Source organism: Rousettus aegyptiacus, unplaced genomic scaffold (assembly GCF_014176215.1).
Source record: "Rousettus aegyptiacus isolate mRouAeg1 unplaced genomic scaffold, mRouAeg1.p scaffold_m13_p_16, whole genome shotgun sequence".
Classification (NCBI taxonomy): domain Eukaryota; kingdom Metazoa; phylum Chordata; class Mammalia; order Chiroptera; family Pteropodidae; genus Rousettus; species Rousettus aegyptiacus.
The window spans coordinates 40484848-40506329 of record NW_023416291.1 but is presented as its reverse complement, the minus strand read 5'-3'; the positions used below and the strand labels follow the sequence as shown (position 1 = coordinate 40506329).

General features: G+C 52.4%; 1 protein-coding gene across 9 annotated transcripts in view; it reads left to right on the top strand.

The window, feature by feature from the left end:
• The window catches only part of EPS15L1 (epidermal growth factor receptor pathway substrate 15 like 1), an 88852-nt gene extending 69890 nt beyond the window's left edge, over positions 1–18962 (top strand). For 2 of the 9 annotated variants that reach the window (XM_016157741.2, XM_016157738.2), the window contains 4 exons: positions 100–232; positions 2582–2629; positions 13113–13318; positions 18355–18962. In XM_016157741.2, coding sequence (XP_016013227.1) covers positions 100–232; positions 2582–2629; positions 13113–13318; positions 18355–18501 — 534 coding nt within the window. In that variant the 3' untranslated portion in view covers positions 18502–18962. Of the gene's footprint in view, positions 1–99; positions 233–2581; positions 2630–13112; positions 13893–18354 lie in introns of those variants that run through there. The other 7 variants (XM_016157740.2, XM_016157742.2, XR_001598473.2 and 4 more) reach the window with 7 other exon arrangements.
• Positions 18963–21482: the final 2520 nt, after the last annotated feature.

Genomic DNA, 21482 nt, shown 5'->3' with positions numbered 1-21482 from the left:
GCCTCTCCAGGCTCTTGGTACATGAGCGTCTGCCTGGTGGACATCCGCAGCTCTATGTTAACGGATATTTTTGCCTCTCTTTCGTGTCCTCTCTTACAGCCCCCACCTTCTGGCCCTTTCACCTCCTCCTTTGGAGGGGCAGGATTCTCCGATGACCCCTTTAAAAGTAAACAGGACACTCCCGCTCTGCCTCCGAAGAAACCTGCTCCTCCACGGCCTAAACCGCCCAGCGGTCAGTACGCTTTCTTCTCTCGCCGCCGCCGCCCGCTCGCCCACTGTCACAGGACGGCGGGGGACTGAGGGTCCCTTCGTTCACCAGCCCAGAATAGATCTTTGCTGTGAGGTCTGCACGTGGAGCAAAAGGGTCTTCCCTCTGTCCAGTCACCTTTGTCCACGCATGGTGTGTGCCTGGAGCATCCCTCCTGCCCTGTCCTATGGGCCGGGCTCCATGGGGGCCCAGGATGGTCAGTGGAAGGCCCAGGGCTCAGGGCCCCTTTCGGTGCCAGGAGAGATGCCACATGGTGCCTAGCCGAGCATGTGGTCAAGGCTCTGCGGTTCCTCTGGCCTCCAGTGGCCCAGGGGTAGGAATGGCAGCTGAGGACCCCTCGGTCCAGTACCTGCAGACTCGGGTGGGAGTCTTCCTTGGCCATGTTTGACTTGCGAGGAGGCAGGATGGCTTGGGCTCCATTTTGTTTTGCTCCTGCCCTGGCATCTTGGCAGATGGTTCCAAGCAAGGGATTTTCTGCAGACCCCACTTCACCTGGCTTTTGCTGGTGTTGTAGCTTCACTCAGCTGTGGCCCTGGGTCTCCCTGAAGATTCTGGGTACTTTTAAGTCATGCCTGGAGTCTCTCTTATGTGGTAGTGATAGGCCCATAGGCCAGCTTACCAGAGTCAAAAGCAGCAGAGGGACTCAGTGCAATTTCCCAGTTCGTTTACCCGTCCCCCTCCTTGTTCTTGGTGTCCTGGCCACCACATCTCTTTCATTCGCTGGTCTCCAGGCAAGGTCTCACCCATACTGTCCCTGTACTGTGGGTACTCCCTTGTTCCTTCTTCCCACCTGAGCCTGCTCCTTCCCTTTAGTCTGCCCTGGGGGCCCCACTTTGTGTCGTCATTGCAAGTCCCCCAGCTCTCTAGTTACAACAGTTCTCTAGTTACCAGCGGGTCCAAGGCTGGCCAGTCTTTGTACACGAGGTCCCCTGTCAGTAGAGATAAGCAGAGGGCAAGTTATTTTTAAAATGTCGCCTCTCCCCTCGTGTCCACTGGGCCAGAGCTTTCTCTCAGGAGGATGGGCATCCCACCTGCAGAGCCCAGTTTGGCCTCCTTTTGGGTGAGTCATGAGAGAAAGTCCAACCATGGCCCGGGTGGATTTATAACAGATTTTGTGTGAACTGTGAGCAGAAACAGATGCATAAAGAGATCACGTCTGTCAGTCACACATCAAAGGCATTTACCTTAAAACAGGAGAGAAAAGCAAAAACAGAGGAACCCCCTTCCATCCGTGAGAGGCCGTGTGTACCTTCAATGTAGGCAGAGGCTTTTATAGAGGACCCTTGACAGTCTCCTAATAGAACAACATTGGGCCCCCTCACTCTTCCTGAGAGATGGGAGCCAGAGTACACAGGCACGCACACACACCCATGCATGCAGTTCTTGCACACATATGCCTGCGTGCAGACACATACATGCACGCACACGTTCACATGCATGCACCTTCGCACACCCACTCACCTGCATGCACACTGCACAGGTACACGCACTCTTATGTGAATGTACGTGCATACACATGCACACACCCGCCGAGCAGTGCAGCACTCATCAGGCCATGCAGAAGAGCTGCTTCCTTCACCAGCAGGCGCATGCAGAGCTTCACTCTTGGGGATCCCTGGAGACTCTCACCTCGGCCTTCTCCCTTCACTTGAACCAGTGCTTACTCTGCTTTGAACTTGCCCTCCATGTCTCCTCCCTTGGGTCTCCCTCTGTGAGCCTGCCCACCCCATTTTGGCTTCTTTTTTCAGTGTGCCATGCACTTAGGGACCAGGGACCCGGTGACCTCCTTGGAACTGGTTTCAGAGCTCAGGCTTTTTAGAGAGTCTTGTACACGTAGGGAGTTTGGGCCCGAATCCAGGGGCCTCAGGCTGTGTTCGCTCAGGGTTTGAGCTGCTGCATCAGTGCTCTACTGTGGCCTGCAAGGTGCCCAGGTATCCTGTTCACGTCCAGACCTTTAGGAAGCACTGGCGCAGGCCCCAGCAAGACCTGCAGGAAAATCAGGACAGGCACTGTGATGCCCTTATTTTTTTTTTTTTTTTTATTACTGGAAGAGGAAAGGGAAGTGAGAGGTCACGTGGGCCACCCAAGATCATGCATCAGGATGGCAGCAGGGGCCAGCTTAACCTGGTTACCTGCTTCCCCCTGCAGCCCCCCAGACCTCCCACCCCCTATAGGCAGCTGTAATGAGAATCATGCTGTGAGGTTCCAGGTGCTCTGGAAAACTGTCAATGCGGGCATAGTGTTTACTCTGTCAGCGGCAACAACGTGTCCACGTAGAGGCCTAAATGTCTCTTGTCTGATTCTCTTACCTAGAAGCGATGGCTGAACAGAAAAGCTCTGCACTGTACACGCTGCTGGGTGGTAGGTACACACCGCGTGGTGGTTGTTTGAGCACTTTCAGTGGCTTTTTGCTGTGATTTCATACTAACCTCTAACACTGGCCATGGAAACTACAAGCATTACAATGCATTTAAACACAGTGTTGACCCAGCGATTCATGTTTTTGAGTCGCGTTTAGGGGCAAGCATTGGGCAGTTTGGAGATGCAGAGGAAAGTGTCTGCCCCATGCTGCTTCTCTGGTCGAGGAAATAATCGAGGCCCAGCTGTGCACCTTGCCCTCCCCACTTCCGTCCACACTACACAGAACAAGGCCACTCAAACCAGGAGCATCCCTGAAGTTACTTGGTCATTGGCAGGACAGGTTGGCAGATGGTGAAGCAGCAAGTCCTGCTCACAGCGCTCGTTATGGGAACACCAGGCACGCCTCTTGTTCTCTTGGCCGCTTAAGATGGGAGGCAGCCAAGAGCATGTCCGAGTGTTGGGTTTTTTGTTTTTTCTTTTTCTTTTTTTTTGAAAGAAACATTAAAGTTCAACAATTTGAAAGTGAGGGAATGGAATGTGCTTTTCTGCTTTTCTCACTGACCCCGCCTTTTCCTGCTCGGAGAGGCCACATGGCCAGCACATCAGAGGTAGCCGCGTACACCTGGGAGTGCCGCGTGATCGCACTCCAGGGCCTTCCTGACACGTGGCAGGGGAAGCAGTCCCTGCATGGCTGAGTGGGGTGGCGAGGTGGGGCTCCTGGGGACCCTGTGCCTCTGGTGGTCAAGTCGTGATCCCGTGGACACAGGTGGAGTGGGCTATCCAGACCGCCCGGTGATAGCGGTTTTACTTGCCAGCCTAACATGCAGCTTCGTACCTGCAGTCACAGAAACCAAGGTACTGGAACAGGCTTTTTCGACATCTTGCTACCCTGCATGTGACATGGGTCTGAGGTCACCACTTTCCCACCTGGAGCTTGTCCATCCCAGGGGGCCCAGAGGTTTCTAGAAGGTGGCAGGTCTCTGCATCTGGAGTTGGCTCCACATGCGAGGCCTGGGCAGGCGAATCTGATGCTGTTCTCTTTGGCCTCTGGATCACCTGTGCCGCTAGGATCCAAGGTGCCTACTGGATCAGGCTGGTTTCTGGACATTGGGCTCATGTTCCAGTCCCGCCACCCATCTCCCTGAGGGGCTCAGGGCAAGCCTCTTAACCTTGCTGAGCCTCAGTTTCCCCCATCCAAGCACAAGACCAACTCTGGCCTAGCAGGTGCCTGTGTGGGTAGAGTGCCTGCATAGTGATCACCCATGATGTGCGTGATGTGCATCAATCAACCTGCCCCAGGGTGCGGGGCCAGGACACCAGGTCCCCCTTCTTTAGGCTCCTTGCCCGGGGAAAGACCAGGGCTGGACTGTATGTGCTCAGGGTTTATCAGAGGTTCTTTCTTTCCAGCAGGCTGCAGTTTAGCAGAAATCTTTGCAGTTGAGTAAAGGCAGAGCGTGGGTAGTTGAACTACAAAGAGGGCTCCAGGGGCCTCTCTGGCGAAGTTTAGCTACGTTGCTCATAGGGGACTAAATGCACATTTGGGTCTGAGTCACGCGTGGTGTTTTGCATATACTAGAAGCTGCAGTTTACACATTCCAAGGAATTGTTTTTTGTTTTCTTTTAGCCTGATTGAGGTTTAATTGACATGCCATAAACACGTGTATTTAAGTGTCAGCCTGTGCAGTCATGGTGGGGGACCCTCCACTTGGGAGCCTTGCCAAGGTTTCCAGGAGAAAGTTCTAGTGTCGTACTCAAGTGACTGGAGCAGCCCACAGCTGGCCATCTGTTCTCAACTCCGAATACTCAGTTCTCTTTTGACCTCAGCCAAAGAACGTGCCCTCAGGGACCATCAAGTCACCCTCTAGGACACTCTTGAGGCTTTGGCTCTGAATTCTCTGTGCCTGGAGGTCTTTGCTAGAAAGGTCTATCAAGGTATTCAGTAACCAGCAGGTGTCTGTTTGGGGTGGCGAGAATTAGTTTCTTCCAGGCAGATGCAAATCAGACGCTGCTGAAACCTGTCAGTTGGAGTCAGCGCACGCACACCTCCCCAGGTAAACAGTGTGTATTTTCTGCAACGGGCAAAGATCGAGATCAGTCAGAACTCACCGCTGAAGAGTTTCTAGGTAAAAGTTGTTGATTTGCAAAGGGAGAAACAGATTTTTTTTCAAGTGCAGGAAATGGCTGTGTGGGTGTCAGTGATTGGGCCTCGCGCCCCGCGGCGACAGATAGCGGGACCCTGCGCCCGGCCCCACCCTTGCCACTTCCTGCAAGTGCAGCCCTGCATTGTGGTTCCTGCAGTGCCTGGGTGACACCAGCTAGCGCGCCTTCACCACTAACCAGCCTGTCACCTTTAACCTCTCCCCAATTTAATTGTCCTTTTATTACTGCTAATGACCTTTTCACCCACAGAATAAAGCCGAGCACACACTTATGAGGTCTTTTTGCCCTTTTCCCCCTTCCCATCACCCTCCTGACTAACACAGGTAAACAAGATACCATTTAACCTGTGTCCTGTGTGATTTGAACATTTTTCAGAAAAAAAAAAATCATTTTTGTTCTAGAGCACAAGTCCCTTCCTATCACTTGTATGTGGGCTCCACACAGAGTAACTGGCTTTGGGTTATTTCTTTTGGGCTGTTCTCTGGTTGCCACTCACTCAAGGACCAGCCTGCTCACTTGTCGGTCACCTTGACCGTTGAGGGAGCTGCCATGCAGGACGTGGTCACAGAGGAAGCCCCGAGTTCCTGACTGACACCAGCCCGGGCGTGCGATTGGCTCGCCCTGTGTTCCGAGAGGCCAGGCTCGGGCAAGAGCGGGGTGGTCATCCTTTACCCTGTGGTCCTGACCGCCTGTTGATTGCACAAGATCCACTCTTAAAATGGCTTCTCCAGTTGAGCCGTGCGGTTAGCACCTCAGCCTTGAACTTAACTACTTTAATTCCGTTCCCACGATGATTTCAAAGAGATAAATCGGTGGGTACATGTAAACTTCTAGAATGGGACAAGCGATTCACCGCCAATTTGAGAAGCCTAGAAAATTCCTTTACTGCTGGCTATACATTGGAGCTCACCTTTCCCACACACCGGGAGGTCTGTGCCAGGCTGGATGTGCCCCCCTGATAACAAGTACTCGAGAGCCGGGGGGCCCCTGCTCCCCACAGAGGGAGAAACGTCATTTTCCTTTCAGCCTCTTAAAAGTAAAATGCCTGGAGATGGATTATACTTTGGGTGAATTTCTGTTTTGCAAAGTCGGCTGAGTTTGAAAATAGAAGCATTTGCCTATGTTAGCGCACACCCACCCTCCCGCACACAGAAGGGTGGATTGAGTGGGAGTCAAGTGACATAGGTGTCACCTGTTGCAGTGGAGTGCAAATGCAGAGGCTTGGGGTCCTGGAGCACAGGAGTTGGGACTCAGCTAGCTCAGCCAGCTAGGGTCCTGGCAGGGCATGGGATGGGTTGCAGACTCAGCCTGGACTCCCATCCTGCATCCGAGCAGGGGTGTGAACAGACAGGAGCCACCATGCTGCCTCTGGCCCCCTCCCCAGCTACCGTGGAGGTCTCGTGTACCTGCTGCCAGGCCTCCCCCTGCCCCTTGGTTCCACCTGCAGCAAGGGTGAGGGGCCCAGGAATATGCTTCCTGTGTGGCCCCGCTTTTCTGTTGGGATGAACATGGCCCCTCATCTTTTCTTGTTTTTCTCATATTCATAGCACTGAGTCAGTCCCCCTCCCTTTACCACTGTCAACTGAAAACTAGCATGTGTGTGATTGATGGAGGCGGCAGTGATGGACATAAAGAGAGCATAGGGGGTCCCCCGTTCTGCTACAGGCTCTCCTGACTCCCCCTGAGCTACTCCCACAGCAAGGGGGAGCTCCTGGCGGGCTCTGCACCTTGCACTCCAGTGCACACACGCCTTCTAACCGCTTCCAGACCTGCCGCGTGGCACCTTGGTGATTTTCTTAAATGTGGGCACGCACGGGGTGTCTCTGCCCAAGCAGAGGTGGCGTTCTGGCAGCGTTGGCGCTCCTCTGGAGGGAGGAACAAAGGTTGGGCCCCCGAGCTGCAGACTCAGGCCCCCCCCCACCTGGCTGCTGTGTAGTTAGCGTCACCCTGTGCCCCCCGAGGCCCTGAGCTCCTCGGTGGGGGTGGCCAGGTTGGCACACGACACAGGTGGCTTCTCCAGCAGAGTGTGTCGAAGGTGCAAATCAGAGAACAAATGTGATTTTTCAAAAAGCAGAACTGTGAGACCTGCAGTCTATATTTCTTTTGTCACGAAGGCTGACTTGGGATCTGTAAATTCACTTGTGCATTGCACAGCCCCCTCCTTGGTTTTGCCGTAGAGCTAAGGTAGTCTCTACCAGGTTTCTTAAAAATGTCACAGGAGCCTTTCGTGGAAACCTTGAAACTTGTATTTCTCACTCCAAAAGGCATTTGTCTTTGGAGGACCCAAGATTTGTGGCTATTTCAGTCCCGTTTTCCCTTTTCTTTCTAATGGTGGGTGACCCCACATCCACTGGGCTCAGCACCTTATGCAATTTCCACGATCTCTGACCACTCCAGACACCTTCTGGAGGATGGAAAACACACCAGTTGTAGGGGAGCCTGGGGGATAATAGTAAATATTTGTTCAGCTTTCTCAACAATTCAGAACCAAACCTCATCCTGTTCCCTTCAATGCATTAAGCGGATTTTCTTAAAATTAGGTAAATATTTTTAGTGGAAAATCTCAACGCTCTGATGGTGGGACCTCAGATTTTATCTGTGGGGCTGTGCTACTTGGCACAGCTTTGATCTGCCACTCGCCTTCTCACGTGTGCAGCAGTGAGTGCAGGGCTGAGTCTGCAGGACTGCTGGCCCGCAGGCCGGTGAGGTGGTCCTGTGTGTCCTCGCCTTCTACCACCCACCGCAGCGGGAGCCAGAGGAAACGTGGACACGTGTTGCGACAAGCAGTCTTTGTTAGTAAAAAGTTCCCAAGTGATTGTGAATTCGAAGCGTGTAGCCTGGACAGCCGTGTTCTTTCTCCCCACACCCCCCAAGTCGGCTCTTTTGCTGGGAGTGTGGGCGGCGGGAAGGGAGGAGCCAAGGGCTCACGGAGTGCCCCCTCCCCAGCCACAGATGTTCCATGCGGTATGTTTCGAAGAAGCCCGATGGTTCTGTGGGAGTCCCGTGTTATGTAGGATGGGTGACAATCGCATGGGTGTTATGTGTTGTCTAGGATGGCGACAGTTGCGTGGGAGTGGAGTACTGGTTGTATAGAATGAATGACAGTTGTGTGTAGGTCCCACGTTGTGTAGGGTGAGTGACAGTTGTATGGACGTCCCACATTGGGATAAATGGCAGTTGTGAGAACGTCCTGTGTTGTGTAGGGTAATAGCTGAGGTGGGGCAGCTGTCCTGACCACAAACCTTTTGTTTTTTATTTTTTTGTTTTGTTCTGCTGTTTTCGTATTTATCTTTCATCTACAGAACTATATTTTCCAACTGCAGCCCCGAATTTTACAAACAACGCAGCAAGTGTCTGGTCGGGAGGAATACACACATTCACACTCACTCACTTGTATATTTTATTATTTTATTAATCAGATGTATTGAGACCTTAAATCACCCAAAACCTCTCACGCTCCTCCTAAGAATTTTGAACGAGAGAATCAGCCTCCTTTTGGGGTTCTCAGTGTTCGCATTTTCTGAAGTTTGTGGGGATGCGTATTTGTGTTCCGTCGTTTTTCCACGTGCTTGCTCTCGGGGACACTTCCCGGCCGGGGTTTCCTGAAAAGCGTGTTGGGAAAAGCAGAACCGGGGGCTTCGCTGCCAGCACCTCGCTCTGGAATTGCTGCCCAGGTCCCAACTCCTTCGTCGATCTCAGCCCGGGGGGCTCTCGGGCCTCGAGAAGTTAAGAAATAGGAGAATTAAAGACAGTTCTACCAGGGTGGAGCCGGCCACCGAGTTTTTTTTTTAACAGCACACACTGTGGTAAACCATCGTGCTCATATTGTTTTTGCTGAAGGCAGTCCTGTGTGCGGTTTCGGTGCACCGCTTGGGTAACTGTTGAAACTGCTGCGGTTTGAAATAAGCCCTTATTTTGCCTTCTCTTCAGTCTTGCGTCCTCCTCTCTCCTGTTCATGAAAACTCCTCTCGGTGTTGGAGAATCACTGTGGGCGCCAAGTCAGCAGCCTGCAGCCCCCCGGGGGGGGGGGGTCTCTGTTGTGACTTCGGTCATCACCTCCTGCTACGCTAAGTGGTCGGTGGTTCCCTGAGCAGAAATCTAGGAATGTGACACCAAATCATGCGTCCCAGGCATCATCCTCGTTAGCTTTTTACCAGTTTTTTAAAAATGCTTATTCTCCTCTCCGAAATTGGCTTCAGTTGTGATCTTTTCTCGTGGTACCATGAAAAGGCATAAAACTGCAGTGAGTTTACTCAGGGACACGAAGGCAAGTGTAAAGTGACTCCGTCACGTTTGAGATAAGCTATGCCTCAGAAAATCGGAAAAATGATTAAGGACTTAGCAGAAGTGGTTACATAAAAGTAGGAACTAGACCCAGAATGTTTTAAAAGTACAGCTGCTAAAAATAAGTGGGGATGCAGAGAGGGAAGTTTGGGCCCAGGGCTGTCCTGGCGTGTGTCCTCTGCAGAAAGCCTCTGGTCACAAGTAGAGTGTCAGCCTAACCGGGAACGCCCCCGATTTTGCAAGCATCAAGTCCAATAATTCAGCTTCATGTTGAAGCACAAAAACAGACAACTGAGAAAAAAACCGTTGTTTTTTTTTCTCCCCCCTCCTCTGAAAACAAGAGCAGTTGATGTGCCCTGGTTTCATATTAACACAGTCATGATTTCTAAATAACAACGGTTTCGGCAACAGAGCAAAACCAGGCATGGGCAATTCTCGATGTGAACGATGCTTTTCATCTGCCCATCATCTCTCTTTGTCGGAAACCTCAGCTTCAAATCCTAGCAAGCTGGATTCGTAACGGCCCGCCCCGAAAACAATTTTTTGAAAACCCCAAGCCAGGGGAGGAAGATCTTATTGAAAAGAAGAAAAAAAGCACAGAAAAGGGTGTTGTATTTAAACACTTGTACCCCTGGTGGGGTCAGCCAACCTCTTTATCCTGCTTAGACCTCCACCCTTTTTAACCAGACCCTACAAGGAATGCTCTAGAAGTCATGCAGTTGCCACCTTGGACTTGATGCCAGAACCAGGGACTGTGCCCTGCCCTGTGGCTCTTAGCCTGTCCCTGACAGCTCTTATTTTTTCCTGTGTTAGAATTCTGCTCTTTGGTCCATCATTTTAGTTTTCAGTAAAGAGCCCCAGAGTGCACCAGTGAATATTGTCCTTTCTTGCAAAAGAGGGAAGCCAGATGTCCTTTATTTCCTCCTAGCTTCCCAGAGCTTTTCTCCCAAAGAGCCTTGAGTTCCTAGGGAGGGTCCCATGGAGCCTGTATGGTGGCATCCGCCCCAGGAGGACCCTGGAGGGCTGGCTGGTTGGCACCGTGGGTGGGGTAGGATTTACTGGCACCTGCAGTGCACTGAGCTCCGCTGCACGTGGAGCTGACCCTTGGGCCCCCTCCCCTGGTGTGTTGGAGGCAAGACCAGGATCGAAGTAAGCGCCTTGGGAGGCGGCCAAGGGAGTGGGGCAGCCTGCAGGGGAGGAATGAGCCCTGGAGAGGGAGCTAGAGGAATGGAGGAGAAGTGAGAGAGAGACCAGCAGGGCTAGACAGTGCAGGGCAGTCAGGACAGAAGTGGCCAAGCCACAAGGTCAGCATCCCTTGCCTGTGTGACCCAAGCCTGCATCCTCATCCCTCTGGACGCTGACCCACAAGGCAGCCCTTTGGGTCTTTGGGGATCCTTGCTCACACTGGTGCAGTGTCCAGATGAGGGCTGGTCTTCCTGGGCTCAAAGTGGCTGCAGGTGCTCCAGAACATGCGCATGTGCGCACACACACACACACACAAAACCTCCCAGTGTGCTTTGCACGAGAGCGTGTGCATCTATTCACCATCAGGCCTCAGATGGTGCCGCTGCCTGGGGTTTGGCAGTCTCCGTAGGGCAACTCTTTTGGAGCTTCAGGGCCTCTGAGCCAGCCGCCCCACGAGAGGACCTGCTGCACATCCTCTCTGGGGGGTGACACCTGCCACCCTCACACGTGGCCCTGCTCTGCTGTGGGAAAGGGGTACAGAGGGTGGGAGGAGATGGGATAGATGCCAGGACAGGGAATTTGAAGGTGCTGGGGCGAGGGGAGGGGGCTGCGGAGCATCTGGAGGGGAGGGTGCCCGGGTGTATCTGAGCACCTCTAGCATAGCGGAGCTGCACTCGGGGTCCCTAGTTTCCTTGTGAGGTCCATAGGGTGCCCAGCTAGCCTTATCTACAGGTGGTGGAGCTGCACTGTCCTGGCTCTGACTCCCAGGGGCCCGGATCATCCCTTAGCCTCTCAGAAGGGCCTGATCACGTGCGGCACACTGACTGCCTGCTGGGCTTAGGAACTATTGGAGGATGCACAGTTTTTTTGGTAAAAGGCTAGATAATATTTTTAGCCCTGCAGGCCTTCTATTTCCCTTCCCAAGTGCCCAGCTCTGTTGTCATGGATGAAAGCAGCCACAGAGGACCGATGAATGAACTGGCACAGCTAATTGGCATCAGGTACCATTAAAGCATGACTTAGAAAAGCAGGCGGTCCCCCGGGCCCAGCCTCTGCTCTCCATTACTACTCAGGCCACCACACAGGGCCGACCACCTTCATTACCCCTGTGTGAGTCTGCTGGGGCTGCCATGACTAAGTGCCACAGATGGGGCGGCTTACACAAAAGACATTTCGGAGGCTTGAAGTCTGAGATCAAGGTGCTGGCAGGGTTGGTTTCTCCTGCGGCCTCTCCTGGGCTTGTGGATGAAATGGCTGCCTTCCTTCTGCATCCTCACGTGCCCCCCGACCCCCGTCTTTCTATGTCTTCATCTCCCCTTCTTGTAAGGACTTCAGTCAGAGTAGATCAAGGACCACCACAATGACCTCATTTTAATCATCTCTTTAAAGGCCTTCTCTCCAAGTACAGTCACATTCGAAGGTCCTGGGGTTGAGGATCTCGACATAATGAGTTAGAAGGGGGGGTGCAGTTCATCCCACAACAACCCCATTTCATGGACTATGAAACCGAGGCTGAGAAGGCAAGTTCCAGCCAGGTGGTTGCTGTGCTCGGCACTGTCTTCCTGGGGTACATCTGGGCCCGCCCCACTCTCTCCCAGGGTGGGGCTGGAAGGCCTGAACATAGGCACCAGGGAATGGGGTTGTCACAAGGGGCTTCCCTAAGAAGGTGAAGGCGTTTGAGTGGGGAGCGCATTCTGGGTAGCCAGCCCAGCCTTAAAGAAGCTCTGGGTTTGGAAGTGCATTGGGAAGGAGGCGCCGCATAGGCCCTGCAGAGTTGTTGGGGTGAGCTTGGCCAGGGGCTGGTGTGTGTTGTAGGGGCCTTTGGGATTCATTGTGGGGTGGAGGGACCAGGGGCGCACCGGCCCCTCTGTTGAATGAAGTTTTATTCATTGTGGTCCTGTTGTTGGGAGTAACCTGGGCCACAAATCCAGCAGATCCCCAAGTGTCGTCAAGTAGGGCCTTGCATTGTGAAGCGGGCCTGGAGAGGTGTCCGATTCTCATGGAACTTTCTGGCAGGATGACAGGACTTGTTGGCAAAAGTTACCTGTCCTTAGGCCTCACCCCCCAACCGTGGTCTCACAGCCTCATTTTTCTCCCTCGACTCTGCTGAGGTCTCCTTTCCTGGGACCAGGCGTCCCAGAGCCACCCTCACAGCAAGAGCCCAGAAAGGCCCAGCCCTGCCCTTTGGAGCCACCAGTGGGAAAGGGACAGAAGCAGGAGCTGAAAGAATTTATGCCCAGGACAGCAGAGCAGGGGGCTGAGGGCGGCGGCGGGGGGGGGGGGGGGGGGGCGGGGGGGCGCGGCTGTCTGGTAAGCTGCCTCCAGATCCTCACAGCTAACACAGCTAATATTCCACAGTGTGAAATGAATCCCCCCGTTTCAATAGCAAATACTTTTTTATTGTGGGAAGCTTGCAGTGTATTTTTCTGCTCAGCCATGATTATTATTATTTTTTTTTGGTTTGTTTTTATTCAGTGTGATAGTAAATGTTGCCACGCTAAAATGAATCACTTTGAAACTCGCCTACATGTAAACTGTTTTAAAGAGAACTATAAATTTTAGCTGTGGTGGGTGGGGAGGGGCCGGGGGTCATCTGAAGTGGTTTTTCTGGTATCGCCTACAAACTGTGAAGCTTGGATAAAGCAAGAGATCCAGCCGTTCCCCAGCCCTGGGGTCCATTCCCCAGCCAAGCAGCATTCCAGGTCTTTCCTAGGAAAGGGGACAGGGTGTCCCTGCGGGCGCTCACCCCGCAGCCTGCTCAGTCAGGACTCTGTTTGGTCTGTGGTCAGTAACTTGTATTTCTTTTTTTTTTTTTTTTTCTCCTTTTTTTTTTTCTTTCTCCTAAACCTTCCAGGTAAAAGTACACCTGTAAGCCAGCTGGGTTCTGCAGACTTTCCCGACTCCCCCGACCCATTCCAGCCGCTTGGGGCTGACAGCAGCGACCCGTTCCAAAATAAAAGGGGGTTTGGGGACCCGTTTAGTGGAAAAGATCCATTTGCTCCCTCCTCTTCAGCTAAGCCTTCTAAAGCCTCTTCCCTGGGCTTTGCAGACTTCACCTCTGTAAGTTGAGTTCGCCACCGCCGCGCCCCCCCTCCCCCATCTGCTTGCAGCTTCTTTGGGGCTGTTTTTTTGGCTTACATCTCCTGGTACCTCATGCCATCGCCCGCGTTATTTATTCTGTACTGCTGCTTTCTGTAAGAAAAAAAAAAACAATGTTTCTCAATAAAAGAGTCTACGGTTTGGATACTCTGCCGAGGGCACGTGTCCTTTTAGCACGGTGGCCGCATCCGCCTCTCTTTGTCTTTCCCGGTCAACTCTCTCTGTCTTGTTTCTCTCGCCCAGAGGCAATTGTTTGTGGATTTTTGGAAGCCGGGATGTCAGATGCTTCTGAAGTATGAAAGCAAGATTGTAAAAGTTACATTAGGGTCTTGCTGTCCCCAAAAAGGTCTCTGTGCCGGAGTTCCGATGGTCCCTCCCAGTGTGTTTAGTGCAGCAAAATCGAAGGACCCAGGCAGGGTGCGTGAAGGAAGAACAGTTTGGCTTTTTAAAAACTTTTATTTCAGTTACCAGCTCCGATGAAAAAAAGAAATCCAACCTAGAACAACCGTTGGCTCTCAAGTTTTGCCCCTTTTGCCAAAAAAAAAAAAAAAAAAAAAAAAAAAAAAAACCCTCAAAAAGCCATTTAGCAAATGTTAAGTGCCTTTTCAGAAGCTAATCCTGGGATTTTGAAAGTCTGGCTTGGTTTCTCAGTGTGAAAATAAGATTTCAGATTATAAAACCCTGTCACTTTAGGGTGTTTTCAGCACCCTCATCAGCACTAAAAAAAAAATCTCGTTCTCAAAAAGCTTTAGAGTTTGTCTTCCCAGAATCAGTTTCACTGTCTGTTGTGTGTACCCATGTTTCAGTTTAAAGAAATTTTTTCCCTTCGTTCAAGTTTGCCAAGTACCTTGTTTCCTACTTAGGTGTGACGTGCATTATTTATAGATGTTTCAACTCCTAGAATATCCTTCTTAAAACAAGCTCTGCCACATCTGTGCCCTGTGAACACCCGATTTATTTCAGATCCACCCCGTGCCTAGCTATTCTGTGGCTTATTGAAGCCTCCCAAGACACTGCCACGGTTTTGGCTCTTGGCGACCTGTAAATGTTTTACGACTGCAGTTAGCTCGGTTTTGTTGACAGCCCGTGCACACTGTGGATGTGTACAAATGGAGACATTGTTAATAAAGCCAGAAACAAAACCTGCTTTATCTACAATTTCTTAAATAGCACTGCGTTTGTTTTTTTGCTGCAAAAAAATATTAAATGCTAGTGAAAAAAAAAATAGACCCATTCACACATGACTCAGGTACTCTGTTTTGGGCAGAGCAGAAGGGCGAGTGGATTTGAACGGCAATTTGAAGAAATGACTGTTCTCTTTCTGAAATGCATAGTTCTATTTCCTGTGTGCCCCTCCCCCCGCTACCCGCTCCTGACAGCTAGTTTTTGGAAAACATAAAAAAAGAAAAAGAAAAAAAAAACAAGGTTTCAAGCTTAACACTTCTGGTCATTCCAGAACAGTTATTAACTTTAATTTTAAAACACCCCTGATATTTAAGTACCTTCATATCCAGGCAGAGAATCAGCTTTTGCCCAGTTGAGATTTCAGCCTTGTTTTCTGTTTAAAGTTGCTTTTCTTGCTTTGGACCCCCCAGTTTTTCCAGAGAAATCTAGAAATCAGTGAGATTCGGCCCCCTCCTATGGGGTTGGGTGCAGGACCGGCAGGACACCTAACTGGCTTGGTTCGTTCCCCTCAGGCCGTACCATAGCCCAAAACATGGTTAAAATATGTCGCCCTTTCTGGGACTCCGGATATCTTTGTATCTGCATGGCTTCTGGGGCTATAGCCCATCAGCCAGTGATTTGGGGGTTTACTGGACCTTGATCTGTGCTAACTCAAAAATGGCCAAAGTTGGTTCCTCTGGTTTGTGTAATTCAGCTTTCTCAGTAAATGCCAAGGGGTCTTTAACCGCCCAGCGGACTGGCACCGTGACGGTCAGATCGGATGTTCTGAGTGCTGCCAGGGTGTGGGGTTTGCCTGTGCAAAGGCAGCTTGGTCCGTGTTGGAGTTCAGGGGCACCGATGTCACACACGCATGGGGTCCCACCTTGGGAACCCTGGGTCTGCCGCCCTGGAACCCTCTAATTTACAAGCCCCAAGTTTCCATGAATGGGTTACTTTGTGCTTGTTCATGGGAAACCTCTCTGGGATTTCTTTTAAAAAACCAGCCTTTCTGTCTCAGACAAATGTGTTTATTAGGAAGTAGCATTTATAGGTTAGCAAAATGGCCCTTTTTTCCAGAAGTCTGCGTTGCAAGCAGAGCAGCTGTCAGACGGAACAAGCTTTGCGCTGGGGGCGAGTTGAATGCACTTTTACCATCAGGATAAGAGAATCAACAGGAGGTGGTCAGATGCGTCCCCTTGGCTGATGCGGCGGCAGTGCCAGTGCCCTTCGATGTCTCAGGGCCCAGGTGTTAGTCCCCGGTGAGGTGGGGTGCCTGGGTGCCTCGTGTGCAATGGCAGCTGAACTGCCGATCAGTAAATAAAACCGCGGCGGGCGGCGGTGCAGGCGCCCTTGGGAGGAGTCTCGGTAGGGAAGCGCCCTTGTGCCCCGCAAGAATGACACAGAGCACAGCTGCCCCTTAAGTATCCCAGATTGTGGCCCCATTGTGTGACACCTCCAGGTCAAGAGGACTAGAGAGTGGCCCGGTTGAGGTGCCTCCGTCAGGGCTCGGAGAGGGTCGTCTCCTGATTTGAGACACACAGACCGCCTTTTTCCAGCTTTCTCCCCGATGTCACTGTCCACCGTGCTCATCCAGTGTGCACAAACCACGCGCTTGATGCGAGTCTCCACACTGGGGCCTATGCTGGCCTCAAACCAGTTCCCTCGGAAGGCTTCTGGAACGTTCCCGTCAGCGCATTTAATTTGAAAACGCAGATCCTTGAGCCGGCAGTGGTGCGCTGACATCCTGACGTGCTCGGGCTGAGCGGAGACCATGGTGTGGCCTCAGCCCATCGTGTCACCCCTCTGTGCCTTGGTTCCAGGCTCCGGTCAGGATCACCCGTATCATCACTTGTGCGCCCCGACTTTTGGGCGGGTTGGGGGCAGGGTCACAGGCAGCAGAGCTGCCCCCTCCCACCGCTGTCAGCAGAACCCTGGAGTCATTTCCACCAGTATTTGTTGTTTTTTCCTTGTTTTTCTCCTGATGAGGTGTTGGAAAATTCCCCACAGAGTGCAGGGGGTGACGGAGCTTATCTGTGACCCGCGGTGGAAACATGAGGGGTGGGGACCAGTTTCCAGGGACACGCATTTGACCCCTGAGTGTTTTTCTGAGCAGTTTCTCTAAAAAACCAAGACTCAACCTTTCTTCCATGCTGACCCCTGACCTGTCCCGCCTGACTCCCTGTGCCTGTCCCCCCCTCCCCCCGCCTCCTCCAGGTCACCTTTGGCTCCAGAACAGCCTCCCTCCATCTACCTCTCCCCACTCCCCTGCCAGGTACCCCACCACCTAGCCCTGTTTCACCCCCACACTGGCTGTCAAGCTGTGAAACATTCAAAAACTGCCAGTTCGAATATGTCATTCACTGGCCCCAGAGCCCTGGAAGGCGGGGGGACTCTCAGCTTCTTTCTGGGGCTTGCAGCCGTCTCTGTCCAGCCCCTCACACCCCCCAACCCCAGATCCAGGAGAATCCAGAATGCCAAGGGCCTGGGCTCTGCAGCCACTTCCCCCTCCCCGGGTCTCGGTGTCCCCAGCTGTCCAAGGAGCCTGCCTTCTGGGTTGTCACATAGGCTCAGTATGTGAGAAGAAGTAGCTGTGAATTCCCATTGCGCTTCTGTTCCTGGCACCCCATGGGGTCTGTCAGGGCCTCACGGGAGCCCGTGTTGGGCTGGGATTGTCTGTCCGCTCCCAAGGGTGCCTGTCAGAGGCTGGCCTTCCTCTTTTTTCTCCATGTAACCCAGTGCTTGGCAGAGTGCTGGCCATGGTCAGTGCTGAGAACCGAGGTGCTGGCTAAGGGAGGCCAAGGCTCTGAACAGGCTGTGCGGCTTTGTCGGGGCTCCTGGGGTTGGAGGCGTCTCGCCGGGAAATGGAGCAGAGTAACTGCGGACCTCGTGGGAACCCCGGGGAGTCAGGGACCCATGCCGGGAGAAGAATGTGTGAGATAGAGCTAAAGGACCTTGAATGGTTTGAAATCACCATCTTGGAATCAAAAGCATTTTTTACATTGTTTGAAAATGTGTTTTTTTAAAAAACTGAACCTTTTGGAGAAGGACCCAAACAATGCAAAGCTCATGGACTGAATGGCAGCATAAATGCCAGGGCACTTGTAAATGTTCAAGTTCATAGTGGCTCTTAATGCATCCCAGAGCGAGGCTGGGTGGACGCAGACGCCACATTTCAAGACCGTTGTCTTCGCGCTTTTGGCCTCCACACCCTTTTACACATTTGAAATCAGAGGTGTGTTCAAGCCGGACTCTCTAGTCCAGCACCCGTCACCCACGAGCATCGGCGACCTGCCACCGAGGCCCACGCTTTGTGGGCTCACCCTCCTCGCTGCTCAGGGTTCTCTGGCTTCTGCTCCCTAGTCACTTTCAGAGATGCCCCATTTGACCCCAAGAGGAAGCTGAGCAGGGGCTTCTCCCGGGGCCGCGAAGCCTCACAGACTCGCTCCTGGGGGGCCACTGAGCTCGTTCGGTGTCCCCACATTGATGTGTCACGTGGCCTGCTTGGTCCCCTGTAGGGGACAAGTGGCTAGTTTCTCTGAGGTCCAAGGTGGAGGTTAAGTTCAGACTCAGCCTCGCTTCTCCGTGCACATGACCCCTCCCCGACGGGGCTCAGGGCCGGGACGCGGGTCTTCTCCCAGCCCTGGATAAGACGCAGGCTTCTGGCTTTTTCCGGTTTTCATCCCTCCCCCGCCTCACATCCCAGCACTGCGGTTCCCTGTGCCCTGCCCACTGCCACAGGCCTTTCCTCATCACCCCCCCGTCCCCCCGCCCGCCCCCAGCTGGTGGCTGCAGCTCCTGGGCCATGTAACCCAACGTCCGTTTTTCCTTTGCAGTTTGGCAATGAGGAGCAGCAGCTGGCATGGGCCAAGCGGGAGAGCGAGAAGGCGGAGCAGGAGCGGCTGGCGCGGCTGCGGCGGCAGGAGCAGGAGGACCTGGAGCTGGCCATCGCGCTCAGCAAGGCCGACATGCCCGCCACCTAGGTGCGGGCCACCGAGCACGTGCACAGGGGCAGGGCGGCTGTGGGGGTGGGTTTACGAAAGGAGAAGCTTCCAAAGTCTATATATACACACACACAGTCACTTTCAGTGGTCCCCGTTTCACGCTGTGACATGTCACAGCCACTGTTAGGTCAAGGACTCGCGGGCCAGAGGGCTCGGCATAGCTCATCCGGGCTGAGGACACGTGGCTCACCCTGCAGACAGGCCTGAAAAGGCACAGGCCGCCGCCACCGCCGTCACCTCTCCACTGTGACATCCCTGTCCGGCGACGCCACCCCATCTGGAAGGAGCAGAGGGAGCAGGGGGCGTCCCCCGGCCTCGCGTCCCCTGCTCACAGCCACCCCGCCGCCTCCCCCGCCTCCCTTCTGAGACGGACGCCCTGGCGATGTATGCATTCGTTGTATAAAAATTAAGTTTGAATGATTAATATAAAATATTTTAATACAAAACACAAGAATCTCTTTTTCCCTTTCATTTAAGTGTCATTTTCTTTGCATTAATGTTCGCACCTGATGTCGCACAGACCAGCCTCACAGCAACATGGAAAAGCAGGCCGTTCGTGTGAATCCTGAGTGTTTAGACTCTAGGGCCACAGAGAAAGCCAGTTTTGGACGTTTTCAGGGGTCACCCTGTCCCCCAGGATGCACAGAGTGCGGCCCTTCCATCACGTCACTGTTTGAGGAGATTCCTGCATGCAGTTCGCCGAAGCCTGATCTGCCCGAGGGGTGAGGCCAGGGGGCAGCATCCACGCCATGAACTCGGAGTCAGGAGATGAGAGCTTTCTCCTGGGACACAGCCGAACCCCCCCGGAACATTCCAGAAGCTTGGGCATAGCTGTTGGGTTGACCTCGGATTTGCTGAGGACGTTGGGGACTTTCCCCTGCTTTGTTTCTCTCTGTCCGCGGGCAGAAGAGACATCCTAGGCCAGTTTCTCTCAGGTAAAAATGATAAAGATTCGAATCTGGCCTAAGCACAACCTCGGAACAGCCTGTATCCAGAGAAAAGCAGTGGAGAACCTCCAGCCTCAAAATCATGCAAGAAGGGGGTGAGATGCCAACGCTAGGACTAAGTCATCCCAGAATGTTCCAGAATCAGCCTTTACTGGTCATCGCAGGGCACACCATCCAACCACTTCTGGTCGGGTTAGATCCTAGAAGCCCTTTTGAAAGGCTCCTTCTCCCTGTGTCGTGTGGGTCTGGGCCCCGGTCTCTGCCTTCTCCCCCTCCGTCCCCAGCCCCCAACTCCCTGCACACTGGCTCTCAGCTGTCTGATTCCAAATGCTCTATCCCAACCAAGAAATCGTTCTGAGAGAGGTACAGTTGGTCCCCGTATCCGCGGGTTCCGCGTCCTAACCAGCAGCATCTGCACTGAACATGTACAGAATTTTTCCCTGTCATTTCCTAAACGATATAGTATGATAGCTATTTACATAGATAGCATTTACATCGTATTAGGGGTTATGCGTAATCTGGAGCTAATTTACAGTTTGCAGGAGGATGTGTGTAGCTTCTCTGCAAATACTATGCCTTTTTATATAAAGAACTTGAGCATCTGGGGATTTGGGAAGCGATCGGTCCTGGAACTAATCCTCCATGGATAATGAGGGACCGTTGTTTTTATTTATTTGCTTGTTTTTTCAGCTGAATAAACTTTTCAGACCTAGTTTTAGATTTGCAGAAAAATTGCAAAGATGCTACAAAGAGGTCCCATAAGCCCCTCACACAATTTCCTGTTTTTAACATCTTATATTTAAATGGTACATTTGTTAACAATCAAGGAACCAATACTGATGTTACAAGTAATACTGATGTTGCAGATGTGGAATCTTTATTAACTAGAGCCCATACATTATTCATACTTCCTAATGCCCCTATTATGTTCCAGGATCTCACATTATATTTAGTCATCATGTCTCCTCAGGCACCTCTGGGCTGAGACAGTTTCTGGGACCGACTTGGTTTTGGTGACCTTAACAGTTTTGAGGAGAACTGGTCAGGTATCGTGTAGCTTTTTCCCTAACTGGTATCTGTCTGGCATTTTTGTCATGGTTACCCTGGGTGACAAGTCTGAGAGGAGGAAGGACCACAGAGGTGAAGCGCCCTTCTCGTCCCGTTGCATCGAGTCCATGTCACCAGCACGATTGGTCAACTGCCGATGTCGACCTTCATCACCTGGAGAGAGATGTATTGTTGAAAGACAGCTTCTCAGACCCAGGTGTTCTGTTGCCCAGACTTGCCTCAGGGCCGTAACCCATGAAATTGAAAGGAAACCATAAATAGGTTTATGGCAGATTTAGGAGGATGTGGAGATTAACAGGACAGTCGGAGCCCTGGGTAATCTCTTCCTGGTTATGGATGACGGGCTCCCAAGGTTCTGGGGAGGGTGGGGTTCCCCAGCACCCATGAGACATCAGTGCACTGACGTAGGTCTGGGCCCGCTGGGGGCTCGTGGGCTTCCTGACCGGTGAGGTGCCGCTAGTCCTCTCTGCAGCAGCGAGCGGCTTCCAGAGTGTGGCGGAGGCGATCCCTAAGGCTTCCTTCTACAGTGGAATCACCATAGTAAATCCGAAAGCCCCATGCCGTGTATTCCTACTGCCTCAGCCCTCTGGGGAGGGCTCCGCATCACCTCTTTCCAAGGTGGTCACAGCTCCCCACTTGAACACAAGGCCTACACTGTCTATTTGATGAAAACACCAGTTTTCAGAGAGATTCAACTTCCATCATTTTGTCCTAACCTCAGCAGCCTCGTAGGTGAGGAGGGTGGGTGTGAACCCATTTTTCTGATGAAAAAAAACAAGGCTCAATGTCTGGTCATTGACTTAGGGCCCCAAAGCCAGCCAGCCAGTGCCAGTGGCTCCGCATTTGGCTGGTCTTAGAAAAGCTTTATTTCTTCTTGACTGCTGCTGCTTTACATGTCCATCGTACCAAGAAAAGGCACAGAAAGAGGCTCTTTGTGTCTTAGAA